General features: G+C 47.4%; 1 protein-coding gene across 1 annotated transcript in view; it reads left to right on the top strand.

Moving 5' to 3' along the window:
- The window catches only part of ISCU (iron-sulfur cluster assembly enzyme), a 96,882-nt gene extending 80,855 nt beyond the window's left edge, over positions 1–16,027 (top strand). Inside the window, exon 5 of the mRNA XM_078667410.1 lies at positions 15,480–16,027. Within this exon, the coding sequence (XP_078523536.1) occupies positions 15,480–15,562 (83 nt within the window). The 3' untranslated portion in view covers positions 15,563–16,027. The remainder of the gene's footprint in view (positions 1–15,479) is intronic.
- Positions 16,028–19,623: the final 3,596 nt, after the last annotated feature.

The following is a 19,623-nucleotide window of genomic DNA, read 5'->3' as shown; positions in this document are numbered from 1 at the left end:
CCCCATTTCCAAAACAGGAATAGCCAGATGGATTGTTAAATGCATTCAAATCTGTTATCAAAAAGCTAAGCGCACTTTAACAATACCCCCAAGGGCGCACTCCACACGCAAATTGGGGGCCTCCATGGCTTTCCTTGGGAACATTCCCTTAGAGGATATTTGTAGAGCAGCCACATGGTCTACACCACACACATTTACCAAACATTACTGTGTGGATGTGCATTCAAAACAGCAAGCAGCTGTAGGACAGGCTGTTCTCAAGACACTTTTTCAAGCTTCTGCAGCTGGCACGGGCAACCGCCGTTAATGGAGGGACTGCTATGTATTCTATGCATCAGATATGAATTTAGCAGCCCACATGCCTCGAACTGAATATGCTACTTACCAGTATGCATCTGTTCTTGGCATGTAGGGCTGCTAACATTCATATCGCCCGCCCTCCTCCCCGGTGCCCGTAGCGGCTGCAGATACTCTCTCTCTAGATTCATCATTAGCATGGACATCCTTCACTCCATCTCTGCCACAATGGCTAAAAACAATCTGGGGATGGAGTCGATGCCCATGCGCACTGTAGTCCAGGGGAGGAGCCACCTATCTCGTGATACTTAGACTCTTCCAGGACAACAATGTGCAATCATCCGGACCCAACACTAGGCGGCGATCTATGCATCAGATATCAATGTTAGCAGCCCTACATGCCAAGAACAGATGCATACTGGTAAGTAGCATATTCAATGTTGTTACACCAAGGATAGTTCGAGGCATGTGGGCTGCTAAATTCATATCTTAGCATTAGATCGCCGCCTAGTGTTGGGTCCGGATGATCGCACATTGTTGTCCTGGAAGAGTCTTCGAAGTATCCTGAGATAGGTGGCTCCTCCCCTGGACTACAGTGCGCATGGGCATCGGCTCCATCCCCAGATTGTTTTTTTCCGCCATTGGGTTCGGATGTGGTCTCGACGTCTCTCTGTCGAAACCGAGAAAAACTAACTTTTAGCGGCCAAAAGGCCTCGTTTTTGTTTGCGTCGGTATTGTCTGCGCACGGTCTCGAGTCTTCCGTCTCTTAGAGCCGGAATAAGCGGAGTTCTTTTTCGCTCTTCGGACTTTGAGGCCTTCTCATCGCGACACGACGGCAAAACTTTTTAACATGGAGCGGAGCCCGTTTAAGTACTGCCCGCTCTGTGGGTCCAAGTACCCACACATCGATCTACACCCGGTCTGTAACAAATGCCTTTCGCCTGACCACGACGACGGCAAGTGCAAGGCCTGTGCACAGTTCCGGTCTAAGAAGACTCTCAAGCTTCGGCGCGCGGTGCGCATGGAAGCCAGACAAGCGGCCCCGGATCCGGAAAACATCTTCGGCGACCAAGAAGAAGAGGACCAGGGTCATCATCTTCAGATCTCCCCGCCCGAGACGGAGGTCGAGGCGGATCCGGCAGACGACGACTGAGTCGTGGGTCAAGGCCTTGAATACGTAGACGAGGTAGGAGACGACGAAGAGGTTTATGGGGCCGCGGCAGATAGCTCAGGGGACGAGCTCTGCCCCGAAGGTTACGAAGATACCGACCAGGTCACGGGATCGCCTGTAGGCCTTACCCAAGACCCAGTGCCGCAAGCCATGGCCCCGCCTTCTGGCCCGGCCACGGACATACTTGCTGAGCAAACTGTATCGAAACCGAAACCATCAGGTTCGACTACATCTAAGATGGCCGACCCGAAAACGAAACCGAAACTTAAGGACTCGAGTGTCCCTAAGATGGCTGCCGTACCGACGAAACCGACTGTACCCGCTACTCCATCGACTCCGTCGACCTCCGGTCCGCAGAAGTCGAAGAAATCCGTCGATTCCGCTGCTTCAAAATCGACGCCGTCCAAGCACGCCAAAGCCGGCTCTGCAGAGGCCACACAGGCGCACGGATCGAAGACTGGCACGTCTGCGCACCGGTCCCAGGAGTCGGGGTCGGTGACAGCGGCATCCGCGTCCAAAGCGCACAAGGCCCACAAAGACGTCGGATCCGAGGGTAAGGTCAAGACATCCTCGTCGGCGCCAAAACCCACGGTGAGTGAGGTGTCCCCCATCGCCGAATCGCTACAGAGAATCCGGGAGAAGGCCTCTGCTACGTCGGCTCCGATATCATCGCCGCAGGCGCAGAAAGACACTCCAGCAAAGCCTTCTGGAAAACTTCTCTTTATTTTGCCGCCGAAGGAGGCGCCGAAAGCTTTTTCCACCAAATCGGCACCAAAGAAGACGGTTTCTTCAACGGCTGGCCCACTTCCACGTCGGGTACTCGAATCAGAAGATGATTCAGAGCATTTCATCGACGCTGACACAGGCAAATTGACCCTCTATAAGAGAAAAATCACTTCAGAGCCAGTGGACTCATATGTCATCCCTCTGAAGAAGAAGAGGGTGCCCCTAGACGCTTCAGGTCTCATGGAACCAATCCAGCCTCCTCCAAGACGGAGCCCTACTCCCTCACCAGAACACTCTGAGGGTGAGGGGTATAATGAAGACTAGCAATACACTTTCCCTATCAATGAACCAGATGCACAACCGGATTCATATGATGACACTGGTGACCAGGGCACCCAAAGTGTGGGGCTTGACCCGCAGCCTTTTAATGCACGTGCATCCCCAACAGAGGATTCGGCAGGTTTTCATGCACTAATTGAGAGGGCGGCAGCCAATCATGATGTGGACATGCATGCTGACCCGGTAGAGGAAGACTTCCTTTTCGACACATTTTCAGTCTCTGAAAGGACAGTGAAAACGCTGCCTATGCTTAAAGGAGTCCTCAAGCATGCTGCGGACATATTTAAGGAGCCTACCAGAGCACGAGTGGTCAATCCACGTATTGAAAAGAAGTACAGACCAGCACCTGCAGACCCCGTATACATTCGGGGACAGTTGCCACTGGACTCTCTTGTGGTCGCCAACGCCAGGAAACGTGCCAACTCACAGACGACGGGTGAAGCTCCTCCCCCGGATAAGGAGTCCAAAGTGCTAGAGGCAGGGGGCAAAAGAGTAGCTGCACAGGCCGCAAACTTTTGGCGCATTGCCAATACACAAGCACTCTTAGCACGTTACGATAGGGCGCATTACGACACCCTAGACCAGATTATACAACACCTGCCTCCACAGTTTCAAGAAGGCACCAAACTGCTTATTGAGGAAGGGAAGCTGATCTCAAACGCAGCCATCAAGTGTGCACTTGACGCCGCTGACACAGCTGCTAGAGCTATCAACACTAGCGTTATGCTGAGACGACAGGCGTGGCTCCGCATCTCGGGGTTTAAACCGGATATTCAGACTACCATCCTTAATCAGCCAGTCAATCCTGATAGTCTGTTTGGTCCAGATGTTGACACCACCCTAGACAAAATAAAAAAAAGACACCGAAACTGCTAAGTCCATGGGGGCCCTACAGTCACAACAGTTTCGTGGCAGCAATTTTCGTCGCTCAGGTGCACGTGGAGTCACCAGAGGACAAATGGGTCAACAATCTCAGTTCTCGAGAGGTGGAGCACAATCCTCGTTCACAAAACAGAACAAAGGAGGTTACAGAAATAACAGCAACAGAGGTCGCGGCAGAGGAAACAGCTCCCGCTCCTCTACCCCAAGCAAACAGTGACTCTGTCGCTGCCCCCGACCACTTAACACCTGTCGGGGGGAGACTGCAGCAGTTCCTGCCCGTCTGGAGAAACATCACCACAGACAGGTGGGTGCGACAACTAGTCCGGTATGGTTATTGCCTAGAGTTAAAATCCACTCCACCCAACATCCCGCCAAGGCAAAGGCCTATGTCCGCAGAGCACTTGCACTTATTGCAGCAGGAAGTAGTGGTGATGCTGCAACAAGGCGCAATCGAGCTCGTGCCGGTGGGAGAGGAAGGCACAGGGGTATATTCCCTGTACTTCCTCATTCCGAAGGACGGATCTCTCAGACCCATTCTAGATCTACGTCCCCTCAACCTGTACATACTATCGGAACACTTCCATATGCTTACGCTGCAACAGATTCTTCCCTTGTTAAACCAAGGAGACTTCTTAGCAACCTTAGACCTCAAGGATGCTTATTTCCACATACCACTACACACATCCCACAGAAAATACCTCAGATTCACTATCCAAGGCAGGCATTATCAGTTCAAAGTCCTACCCTTCGGAGTGACCACAGCCCCAAGAGTGTTTACCAAGTGCCTGGCGACAGTAGCGGCGCACCTCAGGAGGCAGAACATCCATGTCTACCCCTACCTAGACGACTGGCTAGTTCAAGCCAAGTCGGAACAGTGCGCCGCGGACATGTCGACTACCATTCAACTCCTTCACGATCTGGGCTTCTCGTTGAACTACCCAAAGTCGCACCTTCAGCCGGCACATGTCCGGCAGTTTCTTGGCGCAACGATCAATACCCTGACGGCCATGGCTCAGCCAAACCAGGTCAGGATAGACAGCATGTAGTCTCTGATCCAAAAGTTCAGACCGCAACACTCGCTTCCAGCGAGAGTGTTCATGCAGTTGATTGGCATGATGGCCTCCTGCATCTTCATAGTCCCTCACGCACGCTTGCATATGCGTCCGCTCCAGGAGTGCTTAGCAAATCAGTGGACACAGGCTCGGGGACAATTGACAGACCTAGTGTTGGTTACCAGTCGGGCGTACGACTCTCTGCATTGGTGGAATCCACACAACCTTTGCAAGGGCCGACTGTTCCAAGAGCCGGTGCCACAGATTATCCTGACAACGGACGCATCTCTCCAGGGATGGGGAGCTCACCTGCTCAATTACACAGTGCAGGGACTATGGACGACGCAGCAACAGAAGATGCACATCAACTATCTGGAACTGATGGCAATCTTCATGGCGATCAAGTCCTTCATTGTACATCTGTGCAACAAGGTAGTGTTAGTCCGGACGGACAACATGACCGCGATGTACTACATTCAAAAGCAGGGAGGCACCCACTCGCCACAGCTGTCTCATCTGGCTCAGAGCATGTGGAAGTGGGCCATTCAGAGGAACATTTTCCTCATGGCAGAACACCTCCCAGGAAAGGACAATCAGATGGCGGATCTGCTCAGCAGGTACAGCCATCAAATGCACGAGTGGGAGATACACCCATCTGTCCTCCACCCGTACTTCCAGCAGTGGGGTCATCCGGAGATAGACCTGTTTGCCACAAAAGAAAACGCAAAATGCCAACACTTTGCCGCCAGGTTCCCTCACCCACAGTCGCAGGGGAATGCGATATGGATGAACTGGTCAGGCAAATTTGCGTACGCTTTTCCGCCAGCCCCTCTGATACCGCTGGTCGCAAGAAAGCTAAGGCAGCACGCGATGACTCTCATCCTAGTTGCTCCAACGTGGGCGCGCCAAGCATCGTACACCACGTTCCTCGAACTCTCAGTGGTGCCGCATCAAAGACTGCGCCTCACGCCCAGTCTTTTGACGCAGAACCATGGAGAAATTCAGCATCCAGATCCACAACAGCTCAACCTGGCGATCTGGCTCCTGAAGTCCTAGAGTTTGGATACCTTAATCTACCTCCGGAATGCATGAACATCATCAAGGAGGCAAGGAAGCCAACTACCAGAGCATGCTATGCTGCAAAATGGAAGCGTTTCGTCATTTACTGTACAGCCAATGACATCAACCCGCTAGATGCATCTATCCCTAACATCATTTGCTATCTGTTGCATCTTTACAAGTGCAATCTAGCGTACACTTCCATTCGGATACATCTATCCGCCATAGCGGCTTATCTTCAGAACAGGCAGCATCTCTCTGTCTTCAGAGTGCCTGCCATTAAAGCTTTCCTTGAAGGTCTGAAACGAGTCATTCCCCCAAGAACACCGCCAGCTCCGGTGTGGAACCTCAATGTCGTTCTCACCAGACTGATGGGACCTCCATTTGAGCCACTGCACTCGTGTGAACTCCAGTTCCTAACGTGGAAAGTAGCTTTCCTAATAGCTATTACGTCTCTAAGGCGTGTTAGTGAGCTGCAAGCGCTCACAATCCAAGAACCATTCATTCAAATTCATCCACATAGGGTAGTGCTACGCACTAACCCCAAATTCCTTCCGAAGGTGGTGTCACAGTTTCATCTCAACCAAACTATTGACTTACCGGCATTCTTTCAAAACCCACAAACGGTGGCGGAAAGAATGCTCCATACCTTAGATGTACGGAGGGCGTTGATGTACTACATAGACAGGACACAACCCTTTAGAAAGACAAAACAACTTTTTGTTGCCTTCGCACCACAACACAAAGGCAACCCTATTTCCAAAGCAGGAATAGCCAGATGGATTGTTAAGTGCATCCAGATATGTTATCAAAAGGCCAAGCGCACTTTAACGATACCCCCAAGGGCGCACTCCACACGCAAACTGGGGGCATCCATGGCTTTCCTAGGGAACATTCCTTTAGAGGATATTTGCAGAGCAGCCACGTGGGTTACACCACATACCTTTACAAAACACTACTGTGTTGATGTGCATTCCAAGCAGCAAGCTGCTGTAGGACAGGCTGTTCTCAAAACACTTTTTCAGGTTTCTGCAGCTGGCACGGGCAACCGCCGCTGATGGAGGGACTGCTATGTATTCTATGCTAAGATATGAATTTAGCAGCCCACATGCCTCGAACTGAATATGCTACTTACCAGTATGCATCTGTTCTTGGCATGTAGGGCTGCTAACATTCATATCGCCCGCCCTCCTCCCCGGTGCCTGTCGCAGCTGCAGATATACTATTGTATTTATTCATTAGCATGGACATCCTTTACACTTTTCACTCCATCTTCTGCCACAATGGCGCAAAACAATCTGGGGATGGAGCCGATGCCCATGCGCACTGTAGTCCAGGGGAGGAGCCACCTATCTCAGGATACTTCGAAGACTCTTCCAGGACAACAATGTGCGATCATCCGGACCCAACACTAGGCGGCGATCTAATGCTAAGATATGAATGTTAGCAGCCCTACATGCCAAGAACAGATGCATACTGGTAAGTAGCATATTCATTGTGCTGCATAACTGAATACTTATAAGGTCCCAAAAGCTAGACCTATTGGCTATGCCAATGCTTGTTTTTAATCCTGTGTACTTGCAGCGGCACTGAACCTGCTTGTGAGGCGAACTGCCCTTCTTGACTAGCAAAATCATATACAGTTTATTTACGAAGCAGCTACACAAAAAGCAGGATAATGCTCTAGGGAATTTAAAGGGCAACAACTCTCCAAAAAAGCATGTTCAGTAAAAATATGAATTAAAAACTATTATTGGCGAAAGTCTACTCTGCGTTTTATAACATTCCGTGTGCGAGGCTGGAAAAGAAGAATAAAGACAACGGGGGCAGAAGCTAGGGTGCCTCATTAGAACACTTTGTGTGAGATTTCAGATGGCACAGTGAGAAATGGTGCAAACAAAAGGCATGCCCCCAGGCCTTATTCCATTCACAATTTAAAGTTTAGTGGAACATTTCCATGCTATTTTAAACCATTATTGTCTACCGATAGCAAACCTTAGCACAGGGCAATTTCATCCATATGCTACAAGGTCTGAGTAACAACACATGTAACGACACACATAACTGGAGCCGTCCTTGAAAATGGGCAGAGCTTTTCAAGCCCATATCCCGCTGTCCGGCTTTTCTAATCTTCTACCGAAAACTCCCAGTGTATTGTCACTGTTAATCCACAAAGGGATTCTACAACGCTACAGCTGTGGCGTAAAATTAATTGAGCCCCTCTGGCCTGCCTACATACCCCATTGGATTGACAGCCTGTCCTCACATTGAGTACCCGGACGGGTCCTCATGTGAGTAAACCCTTTTCCTCTCCTTCACGTGTGGCACAGCATTTTCACAAGGCTGCACAATCATAAATTCAGATGTCCCTTCATCAATAGTTCCTAAGAGACCCCACGTTGTTTTGAGCGTCGAAACTCCGTCGACTAACGGAAGAAGCGAACCGTTTTCCCAGCACACATCATAGTATATAGCTGCTGTTCACATGGAATTATTTTGATAATGGTAGACTTGTACAAACTGTGGAAACCTTGTATATTATATAATCACATTGTCACTTAGGTTTAGGTTCTCTTTGTCACGTGAGACACTATGCACAAATGTTGTTTTGAGATATGTTTACTCCTAACTTTATTGTTTAAAAAAGCCATAAAATATACTACACTGGAATCGGTGTGTTAGTGGTTCCTTCGCGCTCTGCCATTAGCTAACCCTTTATATTACGATTGTGCTTATGTATCATAACCTCCTAGTATATCATTCCACAGGAAACACTGTTTTTCCTATATAACTATTACCCTGGTTCTTTAGTGATTAGGGTTCCCATGTTTCTCTTGAACATATCCTGAATACAGCATGTCTCGTAGAGGCAGCGCAAACGCTGCGGAGGCAAGACATAAAAAAATGGGGCAACACGAACATGAAGTTTGCGAGTGTCCAAGCTATCCACCTCAGCATAAAAAGACTGTCCTTTATTTATTCAGGCAATTAGTTCGAATTCATGTAGAACACCATAATTGAAAAAGCTGCAGAAGGATGGAGTCATACTGTAACTATTAATTTCTTAAAACATATTCAAATTCTGTGCAAATAGAGAAGAGCTGCTTGTCACGAGTATGCTTCTCTGTTTGGCTAGTGCCAGTGTACAACCTAACGATAAATTAATGCTGTGTTCATCTGGGAAACAAAAGCTAATACATTACCCCTGAGCTGTGCCTACATAACCCTACCAACACCGTTGTGTCCAGGATCATCTGGGGAGGATCCCTTGCTACAGAAGGAGTGGGTTCCACACTCTGAATATCCTCAATGTTGTATGTAGAGGATACCTCCTGAATAAAAATAATATACTGGGACTCCTTTTCCATACCAGCTTGTTCTTTGACAGCCCGCTCCCCACTGCACAGCAGGCACATGCCCCCGCTGCACAGGGGTACCAAAATCAACCGCAAAAACATTCCTTTGCACTGTCACACAACCCCATTGCAAAACAACAGTTGATGGACAGAATGCAGAGCAATGTCATATATTCACCCCAGTACAGAGATCTGGGCCTAAATCCATCGGTTTTTTTTTTGCACTCCACACCACCCCAGTTCAGACATGGCCATATGCAAATCAGTCTTGACCCTGTGCCTCATGGGAACAGTCCAGCCCGAACTGCCAAGCCATGTCTTTCCTGGACCGGAATCAAGCATCCTAGTACCGGTTTCTGGCCATCTTCAGCCAGGATAGCTTGATTCCAGTGGTGTGGAGAGCATGGGACTCACGTCTGACCATACCCATCCCACTCTGGGTGACAAATGCAAAACAACAGTTTTGCAGCGTGAATCTTTCTGGATTCACTATGCTGTGCATTATTCCGTGGTCTTGTGGTTGGGTCCGGATTCGTAGTCTTTTCTTTGTTTTTTTTTTTTTTTTTTTTTCTTTTTCTTAGCCCAGGTGGGCGTCGGCGTCACACCCCCTTGGGTGTATTTCCGGTGACGTCGGCATGCTTCCTGCGGAAGCTCCCACTATTGGTCGCCATCTTCAGATTCTTTTTTTCCGCGGTCGGGTCTGGATCGTTCCCGTTTGGGCTCCAGACATTTTTGGAGAAAGAAGAAAGAAAATACAGAAAAGACGAGGAGAAGTCATCTGAAGACTCCAGGGGACTTCATCGACGAAAAGTCAGCAAGGATAAGGCGTTTTCCATCGAGATCCTCGACGACCGTCGACGAACACGCGACCAGAGAGGCCAAGGACGCTCGATGATGGACAACACGCCGTTCAAGTTCTGCCGTAACTGCCACCACAAGTACGCGCAGAAGGACCAGCACCCGATTGCCTACCGGTGAACCACGAAAGTGGAGACTGCAATGCCTGTTCCGCCTTCACCCCGAAGACCCTTCGTGTGAGAGAGAGGCAGAGGGTAGCACACGCCGCCCTGCAGGGGAAGGCCCCGACTCCGTCACTCTACGAGCTGGGGATGTCCTCCGAGGAAGAAGACAACGCTGCCGCCGAAGACGACAGCTACACGGTCGTAGAGACCGATTACACGAAGACTTCTGACAAGGTAAGAGACTCTTCGGCCCCCAAGAACCCGAGAGACTCTGAGTCTAGAAAAATCGAGGGCAAGACCCCGAAAGCGCCGACGCCAAAAAAGGCGGCGTCCGCGACTACTCCCAGGCCCAGCGGATCCTCCGAGAAGGAGTCCCCGGCGCCGAGAGCTGCTGATCAGCAGAAAACGTCGAAAATCGTCCCCGAGAAGGATCGATCGACGCCGAGGGAGAAAGACCCAAAACTGACGACGACGACCAGAGACCCAAGATTCGGTTCGACGTCTCAAACTTCGACACCGAAAGGCACGGCGACGAGCCATCCACCGAAAAGAGCGGCCGACCCATCCGACGCGGAACACGCGGCCGAGATGGAGAAGAAGAGAAGGCGCCTCGAGGCTGAAATGGAGAACATCATGCAGCGGAAGAAAGATTTCGACGCAAAGATGAAAGCCTTCACGATCCCTCACAAGACCAAGCCACCGGTGGTGGAGGCAGTCGAGGAGGAAGAGGAGATCGCCGAAGTCGCCGAGGAACAAGACCAGGACGTCGAGGTGATCGACGACCAGGAGGAGTACGAGAATCCCTACGATAGTTACAACTATGGGGAGAAAGAGGATGGCAGGACGGACACAGAGTCTGCACCCTCCGACCTTCAGGAGGTAGATTACATCGATGTCGACACCGACAGCCCGGAGGAGGTGGTCGACACTTACCCCTCGAGGCCCTCGCCGCCGGACGACATCGGGGCCTACAACTCGGTGATACAATCTGCCGCAGCAGCTTTCAAGCTCAAGCTCGATGAAGAGAAGCAGAAAGCAGACTTCCTTCTAGAAACATTGCTCCCAACACAAACGAGGAGCCAATTCCTTCCAATGCTCGAAAGCGTCTTGGCTCAGGGGAAGGAAGCATTCAGGGAGCCCGCAACATGCAAGGCAGTAACTCCCAGAACTGAGAAAAAGTACAAACATGCCACAAAGGACCCGGCCTACATTCAGGGCACGGTCTCCGCAGACTCCATTATCACGGCCACAGCAAGGAGGAGGGCTAACGTACCCACTACCTCGGGCCCGCCACCAGATAAGGAGAGCAAAAGGATGGATCTGGTGGGCAGAAGGATCGAACGGAATGCCGCGACCCACTGGCGCATGGCTAATTCCAACGCCCTGATAAACAGGCACATGTACCAGATCATGGAGGGGCTGGGGCAGTTGGTGAAGGACCTGCCCCAGGATGCCAGGCAGAAGGCCGAAAAGCTGGTTGAAGAGGGAACGAACGCAGCTAATTCTTGCCTTAAGACGGCCCTGGATGGGGCAGACACAGCCAGCAGGCTCATGATGATGGGTGTCACGGAAAGGAGGCACGCCTGGCTCAGGATCTCAGGTTTCAAACCGGAGGTGCAACACAGCTAGCCATACACCTACCAGGGAAGGACAACATACAAGCCGATTGGCTCAGCAGGCAGACATCGGCATCCCACGAGTGGGAGCTCAATGCTCAGGAGACAAGGTACCTGTTCGACAGGTGGGGGACACCATCGGTGGACCTGTTTGCCACACGCCAGAATGCAAAATGCCGAAACTTCGCATCCAGGCAGCCCGAGGAGGGGTCACTGGGGAATGCCCTATGGATAGATTGGTCAGGGACATTTGCTTACGCCTTTCCCCCGATACCCCTGATGCACAGAGTGCTGAGCAAGTGCAGAGCGAGCAACACGACACTGATACTGGTCGCACCACAGTGGGCGAGGCAGACATGGTACTCGCAGATCATGGAGATGAGACAGTGTGCACCCCACAGATTCAGCAGGAGGAAAGACCTACTCTCCATGCAGAACGGAGAGGTACTACATCCAGAGCCAGAGAGCATGAGCCTAGTGGCGTGGCTCCTGAGGACATAGAGTTCGCACATTTGAGACTACCAGAAAGCACCCTGAGGGTACTTCGGGAGGCACGAAGGCCCAGCACTCGAAAGTGCTACGTTGCGAAATGGAAAAGATTCACAATATGGTGCAGACAGGAAAGACTCCACAATAAAATGAAGAGGGACTCCACAGTGCTGAGGTACCTGACGCACTTGCTGGAGAAGAACCATAGCTCATCCTCCTTAAGAGTTCACTTGGCAGCGATAGTCGCCTACACAAGGGGAGAAACGTGCAGGAGCTTCTTCACATCACAAGTGGTGAAGAGATTCCTAGAAGGAGCGAAAAGGATCGCACCACCCAAGCGGGTGCCGCCACCTGCATGGAACTTGAACACAGTCCTAACGGAACTCATGAAAGAGCCCTTTGAACCACTTCACAAGGTCTCCCTAAAGATGCTAACTATGAAAACAGCCTTCCTGGTTGCAATAACGTCCTTACGCAGAGTAAGCGAGCTTCAAGCGCTGACGCTACAAGAACCCTACATACAAATACACAACAATAGAGTTGTGATGAGGACTGACCCACACTTCATGCCGAAGGTGGTATCCAAATTTCACATGAACCAGTCTATACAGATACCGAGTTTTTTCCAAAAACCAACAACTAGCGCAGAGCGAGCTCTGCACACCCTGGACGCCAGAAGGGCAGTCATGCACTACATTGAAAGGACAAAGGGACACAGGAAAACAAAACAGTTTTTTGTGTCATTCGCAAACAGCTTCATGGGGAAAGCAGTAACCAAAAAGACCATTGCACGATGGATCGCGCAGACAATTCAACTCTGCCACAAGCGTGCAGGACAAGAACTGGCAGAGGGGACGCGTACCCACTCCACCAGGAAGAAGGGCGCTACAATAGCCTTCCTGGCTAACACACCCATAGAGGACATATGCCTGGCGGCAACATGGGCTTCGGTGCACACGTTCACGAAGCACTACTGTGTGGACATACAAATGAACAAGGAAGCTCAAGTGGGACAGAAGGTGCTACAGCACATATTCAACACCCAACGCTCATCTTCCACCCAGCCGCCACAGAGATGAGAAACCGCTACAAAATCTATGCACCGCATAGTGAATCCAGAAAGATTCACGCTGCAAAACGAATAGTTTTCTTACCTGTCGGTGTAGTTTTGCAGCTTGAAGATCTTTCTGGATTCACTAGCGAACCCACCCACCTCCGCCAGAAAGATGAGGCTGGAGAGAGAAGAGGTGGTTAACTAAAGAAAGGATTTTGAAAAGTACAAAGCGGTAAATACCAACTAAATAGAACATTGCCATTACTTCGGAAACGAAAGAAACACGGAAAAAAAGAACCCGAAGATGGCGCCCAAGAGTGGGAGCTTCCGCAGGAAGCATGCCGACGTCACCGGAAATACACCCAAGGGGATGTGACGCCGACGCCCACCTGGGCTAAGAAAAGAAAAAAAAAAAAGAAAAGAAAAGACTACGAATCCGGACCCAACCACAAGACCGCGGAATAATGCACAGCAGAGTGAATCCAGAAAGATCTTCAAGCTGCAAAACTACACCGACAGGTAAGAAAACTATTCGTTTATGGACAGAATGCAGAACAATGTCATACATTCACCCCAGTACAGAGATCTGGGCCTAAATCCATCGTTTTTTTGCACTCCACACCAGCCCGAACTCCCCATTGTACAGACACGTAACCACTCTACACATATGCACATGCCCCAGCAAGCCCACAAGTTACCCCATAGACCCACACATGCCTCCCTACAGATACAAATTCGTTGCACACACCTTTACTAGATCTCTTATTGAAAGAAACGGGCAACCCCTGCTCAGACCAGCACCGCTCATGTAGATCGCCACATGGATGTACCCCTAGCAGAGCGAGAAATGCACACTCTACAAAGACACTAACGACACAGCCTCTGCAGGCACACTCTATGCACACTTTGAGCAGCCGAAACCTCCAGCAGCCGTCCTCAAGAAAACCAACCTCCTGGGTGCTGAATGTATCGATGGTTGTTATGAACTTCTGACACAATGGTGGCCTTGCCTGCCTGAATGTGGTTGAAAATATGATAGAAAGGGGCTATCAGAGAGAGAGTCCCTCTCTGCCAGTAATGGACGGACCATTAACTCAGTCCGGTAATACTGAATGGATCGGGCCTCACTAAAGGTCTTTATGCTGGTTTTCTGCTGACTGATAGGTGACCCCTTGCTTGTGAAGGGTAGGTATACTTATGGTGTTTGCTGCTCAATACCTTTAGAGATGTTATAAAGGAGGAAAGCAAAGCTTTTGTGCTTCAGCTCCTTCCTCCCTTATGCCGTATAAACATGCAACCCCTCACAGGCACCTTTGCACAGTACCTGCACAACATGTGCACCTCGGGAGAGGGGGGGGGGGAATAGCTCCCCATGTATGCTTGTGGTATTAGTCTGCTCTGGCGCTATTTGAATGCAAAGTAGCTGGAGATTACTCTGACATAGAAGCGATAACGCCACCTATGTATTTATGGTCAAATAGCAATATTGTATGGTGTGATTCTTGTTGCCGCTATAGTAAATTCAAACCATTCAGCAAACCCAGAGTAGTGTTACCTTGAAAGATATACCATACCCCTCCTAATGCGGCAGGTCAGCACTTCTTTCTGAACACTTTGCACTGGTTACCTTGGGTACACACAGGTTTATTTCAAAACCTCTGCATTTGATTTAAAACCCTTATTAACAAAGATATATTTTTTTCTATGCTTTTCCTGATTGACACTTTCGCTAACCCTTCACTCTTCCCCTGCCTTCCTCTTAAAGGTACCAAAAATAGGGAAGTTTCCTCAGGATGGTAGGTTCTTCGCCAATAGGGCAGTCACTGTATGAAATTCCCTTCTTTGCAAGTTGTTACACCAGACTATCTAGACATTTTAGAAAGAAATTTAAAACCTGACTTTATGCTCTGGACAGATGATCTCCGTGTATATTGCAATGCCAGGAGGCCTCTCGGTTATTGCTTTGAACAAACAAATACATATAACCGAGAGACAAATGTAATATGGCATATGAACGTGGAAATATTGTAGGTGAGCAAATGCCCTTTACTCACCCCAGTTTACTCAGGAAATTTCTTCGATTTCCCAACGCACGAGGTTGCTCTGAACAATAAGCTTTGGCAAGTGTAACAGATGTGACTTTAATTTGCTAACCAATGTTAATGTTTACATTAAAGTCCGATCTGTTGACTGGACCAGATATTTTTTCCCACCTCATCCTCTTCCTTCCTCTTGTGGCCCTGTGTCTACATAATTGCCATACAATTGTAATATCCATTTGAAAATAAACGTTTATCAGAAGGGTTGATTTTGCCCACTTTGATAGTTTGCCTTGGCTATTTTCAATTAATGTGATTTACAATGTGGTGGCTAGATGTCTTTTCTGATACATTTATAATGTTGTGCAGTGGTATTCAAATATAGCTCTATTTGATTGTTCACAAGCCTTATAATGAATGTCCTGTTTATTCCACAGTGTTGGCTGAAGACGCAATAAGAGCTGCATTGGCAGATTACAGAATAAAACAGGATGAGGAGAAGGCTACAGCAAGTGTCTGAACACGTTTAGATTAAGAATTCTGAAAATGCTTCTGTTCCACTCTGTGCATTTTTAGTGTGCAATTTCTGTTCGCATAAGGACAAATGTCCCTGTAGTACTAGACAATAAAAAGCTGTCATACGCACAATATAGCAGCATAGCTGTTCTACTCAACTAAAGCAAGCTTGGTGGTTTTGAACTTCACTGGATTGGCATAGTTCCTGTGATTTCTTAAGTCAAAACTTGATAATTTCTTTTAAATAATGCTTAAGAAGCACCCCTGTGACGCCAAGGGAATGCTACGTTTGGTAAGGAAATGGCTACAGTGAAGAAACAAGACGCTTGGACGTCTTCTTGTAAAGGAGATTGTGACAAATATATTTGTATCTGGCCTTTATTTTTGTGTTTATATTTTGTTAAGATAACTTTGGTTTTGATGAATAACATATTTACTCTATATTAAAAATAAAAGAAACATAGTGTCAGTAATGTTTCTTTTGGAATATGTAATGTTTGTTTTGGCAGTTAACATCTGTTAAGTAGATCAAGCCCTAAATGTTGCAGGTTCTGTATTTTGGTTTTCATCACCAGCATCTCAAAATACTTTACTTGGCAGTTTGGAGTGAAAGTTCTTTAATGACCAGAGCTTGCAGTTTTTGAATAGCAAAAATGACAATTACCACTACGTCACAGTTCAATTCAGTCACAAGGCTTGTATTTCATAGTTTTCCGATTCAACTTCAAATTGCTGTATTTAGGGCTAAAATTCCCTCGAAGCTTAAAAAAAAAAAAAAGCGCACGCATCTTTATTTTTTGTGTGTGCATGCTTCTGCGGAGTTGACCTGAAAGCACTAAGTAAAGTTTTTTTTAATTTTTTGAAACAAAGTAAAAAATCGGACAGCAGGAGAGATAGCTCAGGATTCAGTAGTTGAAATTTCCCACTCACAAACGTTATTCTTCAGAACAGTTACTTTTTTGGACCGCCCCCACCATTTAATTATTATTGGAACCTGAGGTCCCCCACAGATCATTATTGGAATCTTGGAACCTCACTAATCATTATTGGAATCCAGAGACCCCCTCACTGAATCATTATTGGAATTCATGGACTCCCACTGAGTCATTACGGGTAGCCGTGGACCCGGTCTTGCCCAGTTGTGATGATTTGAACCACAAAACAATACACAATCATACAGACCTAAGCATCCATCAAAAAATGCACAATTTATGAAATGTTTTATTTAATAAACATATGGGAAGGTTGGAGATTTTCTAAATTCAATTGAAGCCACCTATCCTCCGTATTGCATTCTGTTTCTTCCACGAATCAGCCTGAGGATACCAACTTACTTTGTTTACCATTTCATTTTCTAAACATTAGTGGACTCCGAGTAGGCATAGAGGACTCCCAGGGGTCCCCGGACCACAGGTTAAGAACCACAACCTCAACCGGTATCAGTACATGTTTTGCTTACACACATTGAATAAGTATGGGCTGGGCAGTCTGTTTCCCTCCCACACTTACTTAGCAAACATACATGCTGAATATGTGCTGTGAATACATCTGCAGTAAATGCTTCAATCGCACTCACTCGGGCTTATCAGGCACAGCACAAGCAGCTTTAGTCTTGTTCCCTATCACCCTGGCCCTGCCCCTTCCCTAGTATGGAATGCAGAAAACCGTAGTTAAGAAGCTGCTATTGCTTTTAAACCTAGGGAGTAGGAGCTATCTCCAACACAGAGATTTGCTGATTGTCTAAATAGTGCCACCACTTTGACGGGTCTCTTGCTAAGTAAAGTGTCCTTGATTCGTCACAGTTCTGTGAAATAATAATCACCTATGTGCATTCACCCTTTTACATTATGAATGCAAACACTCGGAAGAGAAAATAAGAAACAAAAATAAAATTGTGATTTTATTATGAGACATTAAAGGCAGGTACTCAGGAACCCCCTTTCCCTAGCTGGTGGGGTTGATGTAGAGACACCAGGACAGGGAGAAGGGTAGTCTTACCATCAGGAAAAGCATTGGCCACCCTGGACCAGTAGCAGGAGTACTGTCTCAATGGCCAAGGGTACTTCGGCTTACTATGTTTGACATGCCACCCAGTTGTATCCTTTTGGGAATGGACCTGGAAATAGCCAGAGTAAGCAGCTTCGGCAAACCAAAAGAAACCTGGTGCAACTACCTTTCTGTATATCCAACAAAATGAGGTAGTAGTGGAGACAAGAGGTCGCACCTCGTAAATCAAACCATTTTTATGGGTAAACTGTGGAAAAGGTTCCTATTAAAGTAAAGGTGCGATTCTGGGTAATACCACACCTTACTACCTTAGGTGTGAGTGCACATTGGACAAGGCCCTTGTGTTACAATATCTTTCAAGTACTATCCCCGGCACTCAAACAAGTTGTTTATATTTAGTCATGTATTTAGAAGTTACCAATCACAATTTGTCAAATCAATAAAGCTTTATTCAGTTGCTTCATAAAAACAATCATAAAAGCACATAAGAAAAAACATATCAATACATGATCTACAGTTTAAAAAAGTAAAATTATATATCATATCGAAGTAAAATACATCAATACATGGTCTGAAGTAATGAAAATGTAATCTTAATATGAACAAGATGCCTAATACATTGTAAACTTAAAACGTTATTAGATTCACATATAGTTTATCCAAAGTGAAGGTTTAGGTGGACAAGCGATTCCTATGACGAGACTTTCTTCAAATAAGTTACTATTTTAAAAGTGCTATGCACATCTTCAAGCTGTTGTAGTGCAAGTAAGGCAGGTCGGCATTGACGAAGCCCGATCATTTTTAAAACTGGTGCCTGGTAGAGTCTCCTAAAAGTATAACATTTGCAAAACAATATTACATGAATCGTTTATTGATTGGAATTATTATCACAAGGGCATAAATGGAGGTTTTGAGACCAGTCATTCATATTGGGCAAACTAACTAGTCTGTGACATTACCCCAACCTAAATCTGGTTAGTAAGAATCTATCATAAACTCCAGGTACAAAAGTTAAATAGGGTTGGATATTAAAAGTAGTTAAAATCAGCTGATTGGGGAGGGGATTACAGTGGGTTTTAATATCTGATGACATTCTAATAAAATCCAGCAACAAAAGACCCTCCTTTCACAATTCTTTCCTTGGTATTTGCCGAATAGAAAGAGGGTTAGTAAAATACTCAAGGTGACCAAGGTATTTTAAAAAGTTACGGACATTTTCTCCAAGGAATTTTCAAAACCCCTTCCATTTTTAAAGCATCTAGTAAAATGTCCCTGTTGAACTTGGCCTCTTCTTTGGTCCATAACCTATGCCAAAGAAGTACAGGTTCGAGCTTAATAAAGTCATAAATGAAGGGGAGTCCCAGCTCTGCGTGACTTATGCAGGATGAAGTGGTATTTGGGACTGATAAAATATATCTTAAGAAGGAATTTTCTGTGCGTTGGATTGGAAGCAGGTCAGCAAACCCCCAGACTCCTGCCCCTTATACTGCAGATGAAACACACTTATCCAGTATTATGGGTGTCTTTCATAGATTCACATGCCTGAATCATTCCCCGTCGTCGGGGTGGGAGTCCCCGGTAAAATAAATATAGTAATGTCACATGGACATATACTTAGTACTAGGCCAGAGGCCTCACATTTAAAGTAAAGTCCACGTTTGTAAAGCGCACAATCACCCGTAAGGGTCTCTAGGCGCTGGGGGCCGTCGGGAAGATTAAGCGAGCTATAGTAGCCTATCTAGGTCCTTATGTAAAAAGGACCAAACTTTGGCCAGTAGCCAATCAGCCCTTATCACCCTCCTCACCTTCCTGGAAGGAGCCCTTGTCCCTCAGATTTTCTACCGCACGTCGTGCTGACGGGGAGTCTCCACTGAGCTCTCCTCAGGTTTTTCTTTTATCTTGGGATTTTTTCCTATTTACTCTTCAAGTTTCAGTTTAGAAGGGAGTTTTGGGTAGTTAATGTCTACTACTCCTAAAAAAGGGCTCTTTAGACCCTGTGCCTCTTGTAGTAAGATGAGGTTACATATAGAGGACCAGCATGAAGATTGCCTGTATTGC

The sequence above is a fragment of the Lissotriton helveticus genome, chromosome 11 (assembly GCF_964261635.1).
Source record: "Lissotriton helveticus chromosome 11, aLisHel1.1, whole genome shotgun sequence".
Classification (NCBI taxonomy): domain Eukaryota; kingdom Metazoa; phylum Chordata; class Amphibia; order Caudata; family Salamandridae; genus Lissotriton; species Lissotriton helveticus.
The sequence above is the reverse complement of the archived record's forward strand: the minus strand, read 5'-3'. Positions and strand labels throughout refer to the sequence as shown.